This window comes from Thalassophryne amazonica, chromosome 15 (genome assembly GCF_902500255.1).
Source record: "Thalassophryne amazonica chromosome 15, fThaAma1.1, whole genome shotgun sequence".
Taxonomy (NCBI): Eukaryota; Metazoa; Chordata; class Actinopteri; order Batrachoidiformes; family Batrachoididae; genus Thalassophryne; species Thalassophryne amazonica.
In genome coordinates this window covers 74,977,402-74,998,877 of record NC_047117.1, presented here as the reverse complement: position 1 = coordinate 74,998,877, position 21,476 = coordinate 74,977,402, and the positions used below count along the sequence as shown (strand labels likewise).

General features: G+C 41.0%; 1 protein-coding gene across 11 annotated transcripts in view; it reads left to right on the top strand.

Moving 5' to 3' along the window:
* The window catches only part of LOC117525661 (teneurin-3), a 564,186-nt gene that overhangs the window by 468,009 nt on the left and 74,701 nt on the right, over positions 1 to 21,476 (top strand). For all 11 annotated transcript variants that reach the window (XM_034187585.1, XM_034187583.1, XM_034187580.1 and 8 more), the window contains 9 exons: positions 7,666 to 7,820; positions 12,719 to 12,820; positions 12,968 to 13,141; positions 13,428 to 13,487; positions 13,832 to 13,994; positions 14,869 to 15,007; positions 15,212 to 15,317; positions 18,272 to 18,414; positions 18,980 to 19,158. In XM_034187585.1, coding sequence (XP_034043476.1) covers positions 7,666 to 7,820; positions 12,719 to 12,820; positions 12,968 to 13,141; positions 13,428 to 13,487; positions 13,832 to 13,994; positions 14,869 to 15,007; positions 15,212 to 15,317; positions 18,272 to 18,414; positions 18,980 to 19,158 — 1,221 coding nt within the window. The remainder of the gene's footprint in view (positions 1 to 7,665; positions 7,821 to 12,718; positions 12,821 to 12,967; positions 13,142 to 13,427; positions 13,488 to 13,831; positions 13,995 to 14,868; positions 15,008 to 15,211; positions 15,318 to 18,271; positions 18,415 to 18,979; positions 19,159 to 21,476) is intronic.

The window sequence follows — 21,476 nt, the reverse complement described above, 5'->3', positions numbered from 1 at the left end:
TGTGTCGGACGCAGCCCGGAGAACCGACCAGTGTTTGAAGGACCCAGTATAAAATAAGCAGAGCACGGTACAAAGGATAACAGAGTTTAATAAACATAACAGTGATGTGAAAAATATAAAAGAGACAATGTAGACAGTTGCACTCAACATATGCCTGATATTTGTCATAAAGCTCTGTGTCTCATGAAGTTTAAAAAAGTAGGAAAAAAAATCCTGGGTCCACCCTCTGAATTGCTTCTGCTTTAAAAGTTCATGGTTTCTTCTTTGGCCTATACCCCACCCTTTCAACAAGTTTCAAGAAAATTTATTTTGTAGTTTTTGCATCTTCTTGCTAACAGGCAAACGCACCAACAAAACTGAAAACATTACCTCTTTGGCAGAGGTAATAAAAACAGAGAACGGCAGACAGAAAAAGCAATAATAATAAATTGTATTTCTGTAATTCAGATTGGAAGTTGATTTTTAAGAAAACTGCATTGGCTTAAATGACTTAAACAGTTTAATCATATCACTGCGGCCCTGTGGGATGAAACTGCATTGACCCCCCCATGCAGTTTTTAAATTGGCGGGATGTTTTTACAGTAGCTGCTGTGCTCATCCTGACACTGACCCTACTAGAAGTGATGTTGCAACACATAAATACCCTATAACCAGTAAAACAATCATGAATTTTATTGATGTAACTAAAGTGACAAAATTAATATGAGCTCTACAATTTCCTTTAAGATTTGCCAACAGCAGTTCTTACTGTGGTATTTCATTACCCGTGGCTTGTTCGTGTTTAACATATAGGCACTGTTAGTGCCTCAGACTCTGTGCTTTTGCGTGCATACGCGTGTGTGTGTGTGTGTGTGTGTGTATGTCAGCAGCAACCGTTGTTCACAACAACAAAGTTGTTCACAAACACGGTAAAACATCAGCGTAACAAATGCTGCATTTACACATAGGCAGGAATCGTTACAAATGTCATATTTGCGTCATTCTTGGCACATTTCTGACATTCTTAATGTGACTTAACGCATCTGAATAGGTTTCTTAATAGTGCATGTTGGTGCATAATATTCGTGATTTTAATGGAGCATGTTTTTGGCTGTCAAAAAAATCTTCCACGAATGTCACGCACCACCCTCATTTCGCCTTAGGTCGTGGAGGTCACAACTGAGCGTTTTGATCCGTCTTGATTAGTGGTGATCCTTAATAGAGCTTGACAGCGTTCTTCTCTGACATGCGCACAATTAAACCCTGCTACACCGCATTCAGTTTTATTGCTGCAATATGCCGATGAAGGACAGTGAACCCAAGTTGGCTAAAAGCCTCGTTCCAGTGCTCCTCAGCGTGCTCCTGCTGGTGTTCCACCTGCTGCATGTGCCTGATGTTTGGGAAAACAAGCGAGACGAGAGCCACGTGTAGCCACACATGTGGCTCTCTCAGTCTCCTCCTCCTTTTTGCGCCACTCCATGGCACAGAGCCCAACTAAGCATGCAGTCACAAAGTTCTTCTGCTGTGGATTTTGAGGAGCAAACTGGATCGATCTGAATTGTTCAGCAGCTGATGGTAGGATGAATATCGGGGTGTGTGTGGAGACAATTTGCCTCATTCACAACGTGAACGTTATGCGCAGTAGCACGCAACAACGCAAACATTATTCTTGACCATGCGTAATGGTTCCTGATAATTCTCCAGCAACATGTGACATTAATCACAACGCGTGGTAACAGGTTGCAGCAGTTCCTGAGGACATGTGACGCCTCTGCCTCAAATCATCACATTCGTGATCAGCGGCCAAGAATGTATACTTTGTGGCATTCATGACTTGCCATCGTTATGTGTAAACGTAGCATAAGTAGATATTTCTGCACAGCAATATGTGCTAGAAAAATGCTACTTCTCAGGCAGGAGAGCAAGTTCTGCCTGAGAAGTAACTGAAGGGTCATTGTGTACAATCCCTGATTGGTCCTGAGTGCTGAAGAGACCTTGTCAAAGACACTGAACCCTGACCTGCTGGGAGGTATACTGTCACACACATAGAGGCGGGGAAAATATATTGAAAAAGAAGTGGTCATGATATGATTATTGAATTCTATCTACAGAGAATGTTGGTAAGTTTTTGGTTTTATGAGCATCTAGGCTGCTATAGTGCATCTTCATATATTACAATCAAAACAATCATTACAATATTACAATCATATTCAAGAAGACCTGAGGCTGCAATTGTTGCCAGAGGTGCATCAACAAAGTATTGAACGAAGGTTGTGAATACTTGTGTACATTTGATTTCTTTTTTTTTTTTAATAAATCCCCCCCCCCCCCCCCCCACACACACACACACACAAAAAAAACTTTGTACAGGTACAGGAATTTGTTGTAGTTCTTCCATTTTCTGGGTTTGTTTTAAGATGGCTCTGTGATGCAATGCTGCAGAAGTGTAGTGTTGCCAGGTGCCACTCTGATTGGTGGAATCTATTGTACGCCCACAACACACCCCTGAATAATGTGGGGACGTAACCCAGTACCTTTGGACGTAAGTGCAAATTATGGTGCACATAGTTTGCAGTATACCAAAAAAAAAAATCACACGTTATTATCATCATTATTAATAATTACTTCAAACAATATTGTTCACTGCAAGGCGCATTTGAAGATTGTTGATGGTACTAATGTTATTTATGATATTTTGGACAGTACTGAGATTCTGTAAAAGTGCAGCAGATTTTCATGGAGCATGTTTTTGGCTGTCAAAAAATCTTCCACGAATGTCACGCACCACCCTCATTTCGCCTTAGGTCGTGGAGGTCACAACTGAGCGTCTTGATCCGTCTTGATTAGTGGTGATTCTTAATAGAGATTGACAGCATTCTTCTCTGACATGCGCACAATTAAACCCTGCTACACCGCATTCAGTTTCATTGCTGCAATATGCCGATGAAGGACAGTGAACCCAAGTCGGCTAAAAGCCTCGTTCCAGTGCTCCTCAGCGTGCTCCTGCAGGTGTTCCACCTGCTGCATGTGCCTGATGTTTGGGAAAACAAGCGAGACGAGAGCCACGTGTAGCCACACATCTGGCTTTCTCAATCTCCTCCTCCTTTTTGCGCCACTCCATGGCACAGAGCCCAACTAAGCATGCAGTCACAAAGTTCTTCTGCTGTGGATTTTGAGGAGCAAACTGGATCGATCTGAATTGTTCAGCAGCTGATGGTACGATGAATATCGGGGTGTGTGTGGAGACAATTTGCCTCATTCACAACATGAACGTTATGCGCAATAGCGCGCAACAACGCAAACATTATTCTTGACCGTGCGTAATGGTTCCTGATAACTCTCCAGCAACATGTGACATTAATCGCAACGCGTGGTAACAGGTTGTAGCAGTTCCTGAGGACACCTGATGCCTCTGCCTCAAATCATCACATTCGTGATCAGCGGCCAAGAATGTATACTTTGTGGCATTCGTGACTTGCCATCGTTATGTGTAAACGTAGCATAAGTAGATATTTCTGCACGGGAATATGTGCTAGAAAAATGCTACTTCTCAGGCAGGAGAGCAGGTTCTGCCTGAGAAGTAACTGACGGGTCATTGTGTACAATCCCTGATTGGTCCTGAGTGCTGAAGAGACCTTGTCAAAGACACTGAACCCTGACCTGCTGAGAGGTACACTGTCACACACATAGAGGCGGGGAAAATATATTGAAAAAGAAGTGGTCATGATATGATTATTGAATTCTATCTACAGAGAATGTTGGTAAGTTTTTGGTTTTATGAGCATCTAGGCTGCTATAGTGCATCTTCATATATTTCAATCAAAACTGCAGCACAGTAGGAGCCAGACGGAGTGCATGTGTGTGTGAATGGTGGAATAGTGAGGTTGCACGGAGCAGAGGTGCTGAAGGTAGATGAGTTTAAGTTTTTGGCGTCAAGTGTTCAAAGTAATAGAGTGTGATGGAGAGGTGAAGTGAGTGCAGGTAGGGCAGAGTAGGTGAAGAAAGGTGGCAGGAGTGATTCGTTACAATAGGCTATCTGCAAGACTGAAAGAATGTGTACAACAGAGTGGGGAGACTAGCTATGTTGTAAGGCTACAAAGATAAAGATGCATGAGTACACAATCAAATCTGAGCATGTAGGCCTTTTATTTATCAGTTGTGGTTTTAGACTATACACCAGTCAATATCATAATTGCCTCTCAGTAGACTAATATAATGTCACATAATTCATTTGACCACTCAAAAAAATTACATTGCCTCTGAAATGTTTCCTCCACTGTACACACAATCGTAACTTGGTTATATTGTCATTTCAACTTGTAGAACAAGCATAAAACAATTACAAAATGCAGACCAATACAAGTAGCAATGCAATACAGCAGATTACTGCCGCCACCAGATGGCATGTGCTGTGTTTTCCTCGGTGCCACTGAATACACCTGGTACAACATTTTGTCCCACTTATGTGCAGGAGTGCAGTTTCATAATGAAATCTTGGCACATGTAATGAGATTTCTGTTAGAAAGCACTATTTCATGTATACTTTGTACAATTACAAATGGTTTCGGCACCTTTAACTTTATTTGCAAATTACAACCTATGAAGTATGCAGAAACTTCAGCTAAAGAAAGGCAGCCATGCAAATATATTCTCATCAAGCCGTTAGTGAGCTCAATTTATATCAGAAGTGTTACTGTTAATACTAGATGGGGTAGGTGTTACTGGCTGCCTTGCCAGACTGCTGCTACAAATTCAATTTGCAGGCCTGCATCAGGTGTATTGCTTATGGTGAAAATTTCCAACTGAAGTGAGCTTCTCTTCACTTCAGCTGCACTGCCAAGAGTAAACTGTTGCCCAATTAAAGAAACAGTTGGAAACAGAATCTGACAGGTACCGCAGGGACACTTCGCTAGTAGCAGGCGTCGTACTGCAGCTACACGTATCCAGTTAGGACTACAAATGTTTCTTCTGCTTCAGGGAAATACAAACTCTCTCTGCCAGTGTCCTCCACAAAATTGGTTTTGAAGCTTTAAAATAGAATTGGATCATGCGTGCACCTCAAAGTAATTCTACAAAATATAATCACATGACCGACTGCTGAATTGTATATTTCAGTAATATATTTGATCATTCAGCATTTTAAAACATTAAAAATGAAAGTATTTCACAGCTTAATGTTTTTCTGCTTGTTGGGTTTTATTTACATTAAATGATATGTCTGTGAGACTGATCCTTCTGTAATCTAGACATGTTACCAAGAGAATTTTTGATTCGTCTGATCTCCTGATGCCTCCAATTCCTGCATCAGTTCCTTAGTTCTGATACTTTCCCTCAAAAGCGCATTTATTCTTGGGTATTCATTTATAGCATCCTTTCTCTATGATATAAAGTTTGTATGGTCCATGATACATTTTCATCTAATAGACTGTACAGCTGTTTGTGGTACTATAAATCTTTAGGTGATGGGTCCTGAAGAAAAATCTGATGTCTGAAGATCTACATTGTTTCTCTACAACATTTGTCTTAATTCTTTTATCCACTTAAATGCTGAAGACTGTATTTCTAAAGGTGGACCCTTAATTACAGCTATAAGTGCCCCAATTAACCTCTAATTATGGTAATTAGTCATTCAGAATCTTTTCAGAGTAATTACAGTGTGCCAGTTTGTGGAATCTTCTGCGATGTTTAAAGAGACAGTCATCTTGGTGTATGTAAACATGTGACCCCCTTTGAGTAACTGAAAATTTGCCATAGTGAATCAAAACTTAGCTAAATCTGTGTCATAGATATTATTTTTAAATAACAGATATGAGAGATTTAAATAATAGTACTGCATGAATGGAAACAAACCATATTGATTGTTCACCAGACCAAAGCTTTGGAAATGAAAGATACTGGAAAAACAGTCTTGTTTCAAGCCACATGTAACTTCAAAATCACACCTGCTCCTAATTTCCATCATGCATTTGATGATAACATTATTCCCCACATGTCCAGCAGATGGCAGCATTCAGCAGGTGGAAGACAGCTATGTGTTCTGTTGAATAAGCAAAATAAAGTTGCTTTTTATATTAAACTGGTGCATCAAAATTAACCAAAGTTTGTTGAGTTTGTCTTCGTTATTTACCCTTTTAATTTGGAGACTGACAACATCTATTGTTTTTGAGTTACTGTGTTACAAACTGGAGGGGATGGACTCTGTCGCTGTGTGTTTATCTGTTCATCCATCTGTCTATTGGAGTTTAGCCACGGTGTATCCAAACCTATTTACAGTCTCAGCTCTGTGCTCCAACCCTCACTTGGTCATGAACTTTATCCATCCATCTATCCATTTTCTATACCCACTTACTCCAATTAAGGGTCACACGGGAGCTGGAGCCTATCCCAGTAGTCATAGGGCATGAGGCGGGGTACACACAGGACAGGACTCTGCCCAGACAGCAAATGGATCTGGGCCAGATGTAGTCCAACATCTGGTACCAATCCTGAAAACAAATCCAGTCCAGACAATTTTTGCACCTGGGCCCAGATCTGGCACAGCTCCACTTCACAGTTCTGTAACAGATCTGGACCAGATCTGAACCGAATCCACAAAATCCCAGATCTGTGAAATGATTTGCGGAGTTTTCACAGCCCTGAGTTTATAACCACTAATGGATAGTTTCTGCCGAGTGCAGATAAAATTCCTCTTCGTTATGCTAACCCCATGTTCCTGCCACGGTGCTGTGATGCGGACCACATTTGTCCCAGATCCGTGCCAGATATGGGCTGTAAACGGTTGGTCTTTTGTGGATTCGGTTCAGATCTGGTCTGGATCTGTTCCAGAACTGTAAAGTGGTGCTGTGCCGTCTCTGGGCCAGGGTGCAAAAATTGTCTGTACCGGATCCATTTTCAGGATTGGTACCGAATGTTGGACTTCATCCAGCCCGGATCCATTTGCTGTCTGGGTAGTCTGTTGCAGGACCACATATAGACAAACAATGACATTCACACTTGCACACATACACCTACAGACAATTTAAAGTTTCCAGGTCACCTAACCTGCATGTCTTGGGATGTGGAAGGAAGCTGGAACACCCGGAGGAAACCTACGCAAACATGGGGCGAACATTAAAACTCCACAGGGAATCGATCACATGACCTTCTTGCTGTAAGGCAACTGTGCTAACCACTAAGTCACCGTGCAGCCTCATGAACTTTGTGTACTGACCAAAAGAACAATACCAAGCAGCAAAACTAATTTCCTTCTCATGTTGGCTGGGTTCACCCTCTGAGGCTCCGACATCCTTCATGTTGAAAGAAGCCACTTAAGGCGGTTTGTACATTTTAGTAGGATGCCCCCTAGTTGCCTCAGTCTAGGAGATGACCCCAGGATAAACTGAGAACACACTGAATGGATTATATATCTCACCTGGTCTGGGACCACCTTGGGATTCCCCAGGAGCTGGTGAATGTGACTGAATAGAGGTATGTTGTGATTGGCATGCTGCCACCACAACCTGGCACCGGATAAGAGGAGGTTCAACAGATGGATGGATGTTTACTGTTCTTAATTCTACATTCTTTGAACCCATTCTGACCTGTGGAACTTTACTGTATTCTGCTCTTATAATGTGTCTCTGTGACAACTGTGATGTGACAAACAAATTAAAATGTTTGTGCATTCTCTGTGTCGCTTTCATGCAGGAATTGCTGTTGATAAGAACGGCTTGATCTTCTTTGTGGATGGGACAATGATCAGAAAAGTGGATCGCAATGGGATCATCTCTACAGTGTTGGGCAGCAATGACTTGACCTCTGCACGACCTCTCACCTGCGATACAAGCATGCACATTAGACAGGTAATGGAAACACCTTTTAAAATATTCTGCATCCACTGAGCAGTGGAAAGTGCTGGTGTATTTACTGAAGTACTGTTCAGACGTCTAGTGATTGAGATTCCCCAGAATGACCATATATAGCTAGTGGTTGCTGTAATAATCTTAACAAAAAGGTTAACATTCAGCAACAAGAGTATTTTGAACACTGGCCCGACTTCTATTACACTGAAAAATAGCTCCATATCGCTGATATGTGACATTCATACAATTTGCATGCTGTGTTTCTTGAAATGATGAAACAGGGCTGTTTGAAAATTACCCTTGAAATAACTTGACAATTTTATAGATAACTGCAGACTACTAGAGTATGAAATTTTAATGATCATCAAAATGTAAAAAAGGCTAACTTTATGTTCTCTTTTTCTGCATATAAGACAATAGTATTACGGTTTTTATGCTTAGTATTGTACAAGTACATAATTCACTCCCGAGGGTGATGAAAAATTGTAAACGAGTTTGTATTGCTGAGGTCAAATTCAACAGCTATCTACTTAAAGTGCTGTATTTTTCTGACGGCACATCAGACAGGCCTTGAAATGTAAACAGGCATAAGGAGAAGTCAATGAAAGAACAGGACAGAGAGAAAAATGTACTTTTGTTTATACACTGTTTTCAGAGGCAGAGAGTAGTCATAGAGGTCAAATGGAACTCAGAATTGACAAAACATCACCCACACACAAATACCTTTTAAGGCCTGCTTCATCTGCCAACCCGCAGGTTTGAGTGTGCGGATGTGTGTGTGTGTGTGTGTGTGTGTGTGTGTGTGTGTGTGTGTGTGTGTGTGTGTGTGTGTGTGTGTGTGTGTGTGTGTGTGTGTGTGTGTGTGTGTGTGTGTGTGTGTGTGCACGCGCGTGCAGCTTTCTGTGCAGAGTAGAGAAGTTAGAGAATATCTTGCAGCGTTAAAATTCTCTGAACTTCAGCCAAATGGTCTTTTTCTCCATAATTTAGCTCAGTTTGACTTTTAACAAGTTAGCTTGACCTCCTCAGTTCAGTTAATCTCAAAACTGGCATTGCATGAATGATCAGGTTTTTCAACTACTAAACTGTTAAATATACAGTACAAATAGTGTGGCATTAATGATTAAAATATCAAATAATTTGGGTTTTTTTTTTTTTTTATCATACAGGACAGATTAGTCCATTCCACCCATTTTTAAGAATACCCTCATCAAAAGAGCTCACAAAAAGATCCCATAATTATCTTATTACTGGCCATACAACCATGTCCATAAGTATTTGTACAGTGATAGAATCTTTGTCATTTTAACTCTGTACACCACCACATTGGGGTCAAAATGAAACAGTCAAAACATGGAGTAAGAGTAGGCTTTTGGAGTACATAGTTCTTAAAAACTAAGTGGCAGTGCAAGAAAGAGACTGATGAGGGAAGCTATACCAAAACACCCATAACAATTATGAAGTAGTTTGAGGCTTCTGTGGCTGTGATTCAAGGAACTGGAGGTCATGCAACTTTTGTCAAATGCATCACAGGCGTCATGACAATGTTATGGACTCCACGAAAATGTGAGAGATTACCAAAGGCATTTTAGGACATGATAGAATATCCTGTTTTATCACGGACACCCTTCCAGTCCCTTTGAGGTTTTCCAAGGACAAGGATAAAAGGACAAGGTTTAAGCCGAGAACTTCTGGGATGCATATCCACAAAAGTGAGAATGTGACTTTACTGTATGTACAATATTTATGGAACCTTTTGACTACCTTCATCATTCTTGTGAATTTCTGGGTAAATGACACCAAGTTCTGAGGAAATGTCCTGTGAGTCTACATGCTGTATGTACCTCTGTGACATATGTCACACGACCCAAAATGAGCTGCAGACTTCTTGCACTTTTGACTATTTTGTATCAGTACTTCACTATTTTTTCAGTTGTTGTAGTAATTTTAATGTGAATTTTGGACATTTTTAAACATTTATTTCTTCACTGATACTCACTCAAGTGTTGTTTTCATTTAGTTGTAACAGAAAGTAGAACGTCTGTGTTCTTCCAACAAGACAAATTGGCCATCAGCACCTGAAGCGGCCGACCTCTGTCCTCAGTGTGTGCTCTGTTTATCAACTCGAAGATCTGGTTTTAGTTCTTTATTATTTTTTTTTATTATATGTATTTGTTTTGTTTTTTGGCCACAGTCTTTTTGTACTTCATTTTTAAACTGTCATATCGGAGCTTTAGGCCAGGGGCACTAATTCACTGAACTCATAGATCACTCAGGCAAACAAAGTTGGACCAGTTCCACGGGGAATTATAGCGTGATATCAGGTGGCAGCACAGAGTACAGCTTCTTGAAATATTTCCTATAAACCCAGCAATGAAACTGAGGCAGAAATGAAATATTAAGGTGCCAAAGTTCATAAAGCTGGTAAACCTGAAGTGAATCAATTCCAACAAAATATAACTCAAACTGCTTTTCTCTATGCGTTGGAAAAGGTTGTTTGTTTGGAGCTCGGTGTTTGAAAGTGTCGTATCGAATCATGTCTCGATTTGTTTTGTTTTTTTGTTTTTCTAGAGAACAACAGACATTGGAACACTCGCATCAGTCAACAATATTAAAAGTAATGAAAATAAGTTTTTCAAACCAGGCTTGAGATATAATCAGACACTGAATATAGCAAACATTGTCTCACAGTATTGACTTCATACACTGATTTATCCTCCTCTTGTAATCACTGTTGCATTCTGGGTATGTTATGGAATTTAATGCTGTGGAATTTCAGGAGATCCCAGGAAGTTTGGGCTATTAATTTGAGTGAAATAACCTCTGAATTGAAGAAATAGTCAAACATTGAAGCCATAAGCCGCGCTGTTCCCACAGTTCATTAAAATACAACATACCGAGTCAGTCAGCATTATCCACCTTTTCTAGTAAGTAAATATATTTCACCAAGAGTCTAAATAATATGTGGTTAATAAAGTTTGTATCAAAAGTGCCCCATAGATGCTGAGGTGATGCATATTAAAAACGTGTTCATATCTCTAAGAACCAACATTTTTACAGGTCTGTTGCTTCAAATTGAAAAGAACTGCTGGTTCAGAAAAAGGCGACTTCTTTGACCCAAAGAGGGTGTGTCACACTGAGGCACAGACTGGTTTATTGAGCATTTTATAACAAAAGAAAGAGACCAGATATGATTTGCTTTACATATTGTATGTCAAAAGTCTAAACCAAGCTTAGTTTTCCGAGCAGAACATTCTTAAGGACCTCTTCACACATAGTACAAATAAGTACAACTCAGGGCGAATCACAGCATAAGAGCTCGTATGAGCGAACCACAAAAACATTGAGCCGATGTCGGGAGGGACACGGCACGACACAGGCAGGAACACAGTGCAAGCAGCTGGAGCATGTGTAACCACATAGTGCACCTGCTATGAAAAAAAAATACATACCACCCACAGGATTCGAACCTGCAATTTACAAAAGCTCTGATTACCAGCCAGAGACTTTACCACTGCGCTACCATTAAAAGGTGCATAAAAATGCTTGAAATCAACAAGGAGATAGACGTATTTAAAAAAAATTAAACCACACACCATAAAAAGAACACTACATTTTATTGAATCCCTCTTACCAAGTGAACAATACAAATATGAACCATCTGTTCCTCTGTAGATGACCCATGGTCACAGACGTACAGTCATGAAATTACATGAATTAAGCAGTCCGCTCTTATCATGTCCACATCTACTGGTCTGGCTTGTCCAGCTGGCCCTGCGCATGTGCCCGGCCCGACTCGTGTGTCCTGCGGATGGTGCGCCACAGGACAGACACCACATCATGTGGAACAGAGCTCACATGGCTGACGTGACATTCAGATCGCCTGCTGCGTGTTATGATCCGACAGTCTGTTTCACCTGAGGCAGCCTGTCAATGTGCACCATGTGCTCGCTCGCTGCCGTCGGTCGCAACAGCGATATATGATTTTATGTATGTCCAAGGGAGGACAGCAAGCAGACACACGCAAGTCACAGTGGACAGTTGTAAGTTCACGATTTCTTTTTAGTTATTTTTACTGTTATTTAGTTATTACCCCCCCCCCCCATCCGCAACACATCCGCCACATGTGTAGCAGATGAGGGGGCACAACACACACACAACACATGCGCACAGCACATGTGTGGGGGGGGAGCCAGCATTCTGGCACCTCACATGTGTGTTGCTGTTTTGCAACGCCACACTCGTGGGGGCACTTAGACAAATTTCACAGCCAGCTCGAAAGTGATCGTCTGCTCACTATTTTCGTGCTAACAGCATGAATGGCCACACATTTTCAAAGTGCCAACCGAGTGGTCTTAGATGTCCATGTTTGTCACCTGGAATTTGGCCAACACCTACCGGGAGAGGGATTGAATGGGCTCTCACAGGGCACACTCTGTCTTTCAGCCGCTGGTGTGCACAAATAGTTGTAGCAACAGGTGTACGAGGCATAGGAGGCAGCTCCGATTTTACACATATTGCATACAATTCCTGCTTCGTGTGCAATTCAGCCACTTTTGTACTATGTGTAAAGGGGCCCTAATTTAGATCTCATGATTCAGTTAATGAAATTCTTGTAGCTTGGATCAGCTCTGAGCAAAGGTTTAGAAGTGTTTTATTTTTATTAAGTTTTAAGTCTTTATTTTTACATCTTGGCTTGCACATTCATTGCATCACACAGTTTCCAGCTTCAAACACCTTTAAAGTTCAGCTCTTTAGTTTGGGAAATTATTCTGTAGTCATTCAAAGTTGAAGAATTTTACATCAGAACATTAAATCACATCAGCACTAAATCTTTGCTCTTACCTTTAACTCCTTCAGTCAGTGTTGGTAATGTCACATAAAATACTTTCTCCATCCAGGTTCGCTTGGAGTGGCCCACAGATCTTGCAATCAATCCTATGGATAACTCCATCTATGTCTTGGACAACAACGTTGTGCTGCAAGTCACTGAAAACAGACAGGTATCCAGCATTGCATGTCAACATTGTATGGCTACAGTTGCTGAAAATTCTGAAGTTTACATCTTACATACAGTGAATGTATCATGTTCTGCACAAAGTCAAAACCCCATGATTTTTAATGAACTTCTCATGTGTGCCAACATTCAGGTCCGTATAGTAGCAGGTCGGCCCATGCACTGCCAGGTGCCTGGTATCGAATACACAATGGGAAAGAGAGCAGTCCAGACTATGCTAGAGGGCGCTACAGCCATCGCTCTGTCCTACAGCGGTGTCCTCTACATTGCCGAGACAGATGAGAAGAAAATACACCGTATTAGACAGGTGGGCTTAAGGACATATACAGCACCTTGCTTCACACGGACTCACACATGAATATTTAAAGACTTGCAGTTGTCTCACTCTTGGACAAGATAAAGTTTTCTCAAACTGACTTGTGCATGTGCAAGCCTGTAGCATTATGAAGTACATGGACATAATCAGGATGCAAACAATCGTGCACTGTGCACAGTTCCATTCAACTGGCTGAGTATTGACTTAATCGCATCAGTATTCCAGTTTTGCCCATGAACAAGAAAGTTCCATCTTTCATGCATTTTTGTCTTTCTAGGTGTCGACTGATGGAGAAATTACCCATCTAGCAGGAGCGCCTTCTGACTGTGACTGTAAGGTACTGTACCACTGTTTCTTCACTTCTGAAATTTGGATTGTCAGTCCTGTTGAACATCCTGGTGATAATTTCCTTAGTGTTCATCATCAGCATGTGATAGAATGAATGCAGTGGATTAGAGTAGAAAAGCACAGTATTCGTAAGATTTGTGTGTTAATCTTATAACAGTGGAACTAATGTATACAATAAAATTGCACTGTGACAGAAGATGTCTGCTTCTCACCTTTTACTATTGTTAGAGATGTCAGGTTGAATTATTCATGTATTGTCTTTATCTGTGTTTCTTTCTTTGTCTATTTTTGTTTTTAATCTCTCCTTCTCCCCTGCTGCCATCTGTCCTGCAGAATGATGCCAACTGTGACTGCTACCAAGCAGGAGATGGCTATGCTAAAGACGCCAGGCTTAATTGTCCTTCTTCTTTGGTGGTGTCCCCTGATGGGACACTGTACGTAGCCGATCTGGGAAACATCAGGATTCGAGCCATACGACGCAACCAGCCACCAACTGGTAGGCAATACACCAGTTCTCAGTGCAGCACAATGCAACTCTGCATTGGTTTAGTTGTATAATTTCCATAAATCTGCATAGTCTTGTCCTGCCAACATTGTAAGCAACATGTGTGAGTGCACATATAGACCCTGAGTTGATGGTAGCCTTTAAATATTATCTTCATAATTTGATATTCCCACATTTCTGAACTGTCCAGCAGTTGGCAGCGCAGCATGTTCACACATTCTAACCACTGTTTAATGTTTTACTTTCCTGTTCTGTTGTATTTTTCGTATCATTTTTGGCAGTGTATTGGGCATCATCTAACATAAATTAAACTAAGGTGCTTTTTCAGTTAGTCTCATGCATGAAACATTATTTGACCTTTGAAGTTGATAGTATTTATTGGTTTTGAGTTATTGTCTGTATAAGCTGGCTGGGCTGGACTAATCCACTCAAGTACAGTGCATCCGGAAAGTATTCACAGTGCTCCACTTTTTCCACATTTTGTTATGTGACAGCTTTATTACAAAATGGAGTACATAAAAAACATTCCCCCAAGATTCTACTCACAACACCCCATAATGACACCATGAAAAAAATGTATTTTTTTTCTGACTAGTCCCCCAGTTCCTGTGCAGTTAGAGCAGGGACAAATAAAAAATGTGCTTTGGATCCTAAGGACCAAAATTGGGAAACACTGATATAATGTATATATTTATATACATTATATTCGATTTTACTGTTTATGGATAATGATTAGCTCGAGTGTGAATGGTTGGTTGTAGTTTTCTAGTACTGATTGTCAATTATATCTGTTTATTTCTTCTTCTGAACTTACTGTTAGATGATATAATATGTCAAAAGTCTGTCTGTCTGTCTGCTTTTTAAGGTTCTCTGGCTTCAGGTCCAAGCTCCTATGAAGTGGCTTCTCCAGCCAGTCAGGAACTCTACGTGTTTGACACCAATGGGACTCACCAGTTCACCATGTCACTGGTCACTGGAGACTATAAGTACAATTTCAGCTACAGGTTAGTGTGAGTGGGAGTGTAGAGGGAAGTTTCTGAAGGGCTGCAGACAAAATGTGATGTGTGACCTCGTTGTGAATGAAAGTGAATAAATTAAAATGAAACTCTTTATATTCCAGTTAGTAGGTAATTCAGAAAAACTATATTCATCACAGCTGCTTTACTCTTTATTTAATAATTTTCCTGAGTGCGTACGTCCTTTTTCAGCAACGATGAGGATGTGACAGCAGTGACAGACAGCAGTGGAAACACCCTCCGTATCCGCAGAGATACCAACAGATTGCCTGTACGTGTGGTTGCTCCAGACAATCAGGTGAGACAAGGACATCTTTGTACATTTCAAACTGAGTGGTTTCTTTGTCTCCAATCGCTCGAATGTTCAAGATGCTGTCCACCAGTTCAGTTTCTGGATGGCTATTGTCAAGACATTCCGATCGGTGCTTGAGTCATATTATTTGGAGTAAAAGCTAATTTCCAGCTACATGTAACTTGAAAACTACTCATAGTCCAGCATCTTCTTGGGGTTCCTGCAAATTTTCAAGGTGCCTCAGAGAGCATCTTGCTGAACTGAATCAAATGCTTTTGCAGAAATGAGCAAAGGCTTCAAAGAAGCACTGCAGAGATTCACATTTGTATCACCGAGTACTTGCAGAGCGAGAATGCAGTCGATGGTTGACTTCTTTGGTGTGAAGATAGTCTGTTCTGCTCGCTGAATACTTTTCCGATCCGATACCAGAGCTCTGTGTGCTTTAATATTATTATCATTATTGTTGATTTTATATGAGGATTTTCTTAAAAAGACCTGAAAGTTCAGCTACAATTTGCCAGATGGTGTATCTAAGATGAAAGCGTAGATTTGATGTTTAAAGAGAAAAGACAGCTCTCTCTCTCTCTCTCTCTCTCTCTCTCTCTCTCTCTCTCTCTCTCTCTCTCTCTCTCTCTCTCTCTCTCTCTCTCTCCTCAATTTTCAATTTCAGTGGAGCTTTATTGATATGGAAAACATATGTTTACATTGTCAAAGCAAGTGTTAAGAGTAAAAATTAAGTCCTCCCTCTCTGTCTGTCTCTCTTGCTCTCTGTCTATCTGTCTCCCTCTCTCTGTCTGTCTCTCTCTCCCTCTCGCCCTCTCTGTCTGTCTGTATGTCTCTCTCCCTCTCTTTCTCTCCCTCTCTTTGTCTGCCTGTCTTTCTCTCTCAGTCTCTCTCTCCTTCTCAATTTCAGTGGAGCTTTATTGACATGGGAAACATACGTTTACATTGTCAAAGCAAGTGTTGGAGCAAAAAAAGTCATCTCTCCCTCTCTCTCTCTCGAGCTCATTCTCTCTCTCTCTCCCTCGCTCGCCATTTTCCTGCTGAGTAAACACAAAACTTTTCAACTGTAAAATAAACTGTAAATTTCTAAATGTATCATCAGCGGTGCTCACACAAGTAACTCTGAGTAAACACTGACGGATTTTGGTTGAGTTTTTCCTGTTCAGCGGAGGGAAAGTGAATCTCTGTTCGGCTGTCCTCCTCAGCTGTGCTCTGAGCTGCTGTTAAAACATTTCACAGCCTTGGAATGTTGAAGTGGCTGATTTTTTAGTCACAATTCAGTTAATTTTTCTGAAAATCCGTGCTTGACGACATAGACCATTTGAACCTGAGAGCCAAGTGGAAATTTGCTGTTACTGGTGTCTTAAAACTCTCAGCTGCGGTGTACGGAAGAAACAGCTCTGCTTCAGCTCAGAAACCTCTCCCTCCTCTCCTCCCGATCAGCAGTAAACAGAGCAGAGAGCAAACAGCGCTAGAGAGGTTTCAGAGAGGTGGTTTCTCTCTGTTATTGGAAAATTATCGGGAAATTCCGATCTGCGAATTATGTCAGTATCGGAAGTCGAAACCGATCCGGGATTGGAATGGCTCCAACCCTAGTTGACAGTGCATATCAGAGCAGAAACTAACATGCAGTCAAAGGAATTGTCTGTAAACATCTGAGACAGAAATATTTCTGCTGCTTTGAAGGTCCCAATGAACACAGTGCCCTCCATCAAGTTTGGATCCACCAGGACTCTTCCTAGATCTGGCCACCCATCTAAACAGAGTGATCGGGGGAGAATGGCCTTAGTCAGAGAGTTGAACAAGAAACCGATGGTCAGTCTGTCAGAGCTCCAGCATTCCTCTGTGGACAGAGGAGAACCTTCCAGAAGGACAACCGTCTCTGCAGCAATCCACCAATCAGGCCTGTATGGTAGAGTGATCAGACGGAAGCCACCACTTAGTAAAAGGCACATGGCGTTTTTTCCAAAAGGCACCTGAAGGTCTGTCAGACCACAAGAAACAAAATTCTCTGGTCTGATGAGACAAAGATTAAACTCTTTGGTATGAATGCCAGGCGTCAAGTTTGGAGGAAATCAGACATCATTCTTAGAGTGAAGCATAGTGCTGGCAGCATCATGCTGTGGGGATGTTTTACAGCTTCAAGAAGTTGGAGACTAGTCAGGATTGAGGGAAGATGAATGCAAAAATGTAGAGACATCATGGATGAAAACCTGCTCCAGAGCGCTCTTGACCTCAGATTGGGGTCACGGTTCATCTTTCAGCAGGACAGTGACCCTAAGCACACAGCCAAGATATCACAGGAGTGGCTTCAGGTCAACTCTGTTAATGTCGTTGAGTGGACCAGCCAGAGCCCAGACCTGAATCTGATTGAACATCTCTGGAGAGATCTGAAAATGGCTGTGCACCAACGCTCCCCATCCAACCTGATGGAGCTTGAGAGGTGCTGCAAAGAGGAATGGACAAAACTGCCCAAAGATAGGTGCACCAAGTTTGTGGCATCATTTTCAAGAAGACGTGAAGCTGTAATTGCTGCCAAAGATCCATCAACAAAGTACTGAGTATAGGGGTGTGAATACTTATGTACATGTGATTTTGTAGTTTGTTTTATTTTTTTTTTAAGAAATTTGCAAAAATTAAAAAAAAACTTTTTTCATGTTGTCATTATGGGGTGGAAAAAGTGAAGCGTTGTGAATACTTTCTTGATGCACCGTATGTGAAATACCACTGTAATTGTTGGAATCCAGGCCATGACCCGTTCCTTTACCTTTGCAGCTATTTTACGTCCAACTTGAGGTAAAGTATTATCAGCAGCTTTTGAGGAAAAAGATCGCACAAAAAATTAACATCTGTAAAAATTTTAATGCACAGTGACACAAAGGATCAGCAAACTATTTAAGCTGTACTGCATTGACTAAACGTGCACGTGAAACCATTCTTACTATGTGTGTCTGCAGGTCATCTGGCTGACCATCGGGACTAACGGGGGTCTGAAGACACTCACGGCTCAGGGACAGGAGCTGGTGTTGTTTAGTTACCATGGCAACAGTGGCCTGCTTGCCACCAAGAGCATCCAAATTGGTTGGACCACCTTCTATGAGTGAGTAGCATCACTATATTATATATTTATTTTAATATGTTTGAGGTCAATTCTGTACATCCGTGAAAAGCCCAAGATGGATGGATTTTAAATTTTAAAAGCCAGCTGATTTATTGATGTTATATTACATTTTTATAGCACGAGGAATATAATTTAGAACCCTCATCAATGACAAATTATGACAAATGAAATGTGTTTCTTATTAATGTGAGCTTCACCTGCGACATGCGGCAACATTCTGTAGACTTGCTGCTCTGAAGTGAGCAGAAACGACACTGATGTAGTGGAGTAAAAAATGGTTTTGACAAGAGATTAATTGAAAACCATATTTTATGGCTCAATGGAAATTATTTGAATATTGCTTCATTATACTATACCTCAATTTAAATTAATTTCAGATTCTGCGCCTGCAGTGTGAGGCCAATTAAATTTTAATTTCCACCTCCAAAAAAATTTCTATTCCTCTGACAGCTCAAGCTGCTAGCCCGTTCCTGTGTGCATTTTAAAAATGCTCCAATAAAGGCAAATAATCTTCTTTTATTACTCTTTCCCTCCATCCTCGTAGTTATGACAGTGAAGGCCGTCTGACTAATGTAACCTTCCCCACGGGCGTGGTAACCAATCTCCACGGCGACATGTCGTCGGGGGCTGTTGCTGTGGACATTGAGATGTCAGGGAGGGATGAGGATGTTTCCATAACAACTAACCTGTCATCAATTGATTCCTTCTACACGCTTGTGCAGGGTAAGGTGCTTACGTGTGTGTGTGCATGTGTGTGTGTCTGTGTGTGTGTGCGTGCGTCATGATGGCTTTTGTCCTGTGTTTGACGTTTCTCAGTTACAGTTTGATTCATGTTTCTGAGCAGAGGTTGTGAATCGCTCAGTATGATGACAAAGAGAAAATTATAGCTTATTAACATTTTAAAAATTACTTTAGTGAAGCGGTCATTGTGTGAATCAGTTTTTAATCACATGGCTGAAAGGTGTAATGACTTACGGTGTTAAATAGCACAAGACAGGGAACTATATAGTGTGAAGCTGCTTCCATTTTTCACTTTACACCGTGCATCCAGCTAAAAGAACTCAAATTGTGCAAAACTGTTTTTCTACCTTTTATTTTTGCTTAGGTTTGAGCTTTAATTTTAAACACCTTCAAAGACTATTAATGCTACATGCCCTCAAACCAGCCAATCAAAACCCACCAGCTGGTACAAGTGAAACTTATTTTATAGTGACTCTCCTAATCTCAATCTTCCAATCAGACATTATTGCTGATAGCAGAAACACCATTAACCCGGTGCAACATCTTACCTTAATGCAAATATACAATTTACATCAGACAGGAAAAGATACACACATTTCCTTCCTTCCTGTCTCTGATTTTCCACCGGGCTACATCAGTATAACATTAACATAAAAAGGATTGTTTTAGACATCTGTCACACAGACATCTACGAGGGGATATCAAAAAGTTTTGAACCTCAAACAGAAAGAGCAGGATATTTGGATTTATAATGTTTTATTTTTCAACATGGTCCCATTCCAACTTCATACACTTGTTCCATCTAGTTTGCCAGTCATTGATACCCGATTGGTAGAACTCAGTATCTTGGTCCCCTAACCAGCCTTCCGCTGCAGCAGTCAGCTCATCGTCATCCTCAAATCTCTGGCCCCGAAGGTATTTTTTCAGCATGGGAAAGAGGTGGAAGTCTCTAGGGACTAGGTCTGGGGAATAGGGTGGGTAAGAAAGACGTTCATAGCCACACTCGCACACAGTGTCCATGACAACCCGGTTGGTGTGGACCGGTGCGTTGTCCTGGTGAAGCAGAATGCCACGACTGACACTGGAGGGTATGTCTCTTCCACACAGTGTTATGACTCAACAATTGAAGTGAGCAATATGAACTTGAATTAAGTAACTAAGGCACTGATGTAGATCAGGTGTGATGCATTGTAATAACTGACTGGGAAAATGTGCAAGGCTCAAAATTATTATACTATATATATATATATATATATATATATAACACACACACTCACAGAGTAAAACTCACACATAATGGATTCAGGTGGACCAGCAAATTTTGTGTATAAAATGGACAAAAGCCGTTATATGTATGTAACGGATTGCGTAGTTACAGTCAGGAGGTGCCAAACAATCTACGGGGGATCCCCAGCACCAATTAGGATTACGTATTTCCTTGACTAAACACCTGACCTTGAATAGGGGCCTGTATCATTTAATGGCCAGGTCAAAACAAAAATAATCACCTGGCTTAAATAAGCACCGGGCATTGTGTGCATTAAAGAGATTACATTTTGTCAAGTCATTCTTTTTTTAAGTCCGCTGCGGAGTGGTATCTTGAAATCCTACAGCTTGATTTATACTTCTACAACTCCGTAACTCCATGGCCATGCAATGACGTCGACATGCACATGAGCCTTTTAAGGTTCTCCGTCACATTGGTCTTATTGCAATTTACAGTGGCTTTTTCTGGATTAATTCATCCCTCAATGAGCTCCACTTCTTTATGTAATCACACTGCAAATGTAGTCGCACTGCAAAAATTCTTAAAATATGACAGGAGAGGAAGGAGTGAAAGCGGTCTCCGTCATTCAAGCAGGTGTGTGTCAGGCTATACGGAGAGGGTTCGCAGCCACTCACAGGGCTCTGATCTAAAGCAGTTGTCTTTGGCTCGCCACACCCAGGAATATTGATGAAACTTAACACTATATTACAACGCAGGCAAGTAGCATTTTGTTAATATCAGCAGTGGGCAGTGTGCGTAAAGACAGAAGCTCTGGCTCATTGTTTGTTTGGGGTTTATGTTCACCTTTCATTTTACTCAGAAGCCTCAGCAGTGCTTAAACTTGAAACTAGTTCATCAGTAGCTGACAATGTATTGAGTCAGTACTAAAAGTTAGTGGTTCGCGGTTAGCTGTAACTTATGCTAAATTCTTTTGCGGTTTAGTGTTATATAAGTTCACTTTTCAGTTTGCGTATTAGTGGTTAACAAAGCTAACTTTTTGGTTAGTTGTGTTCGCATATATATATATATATAT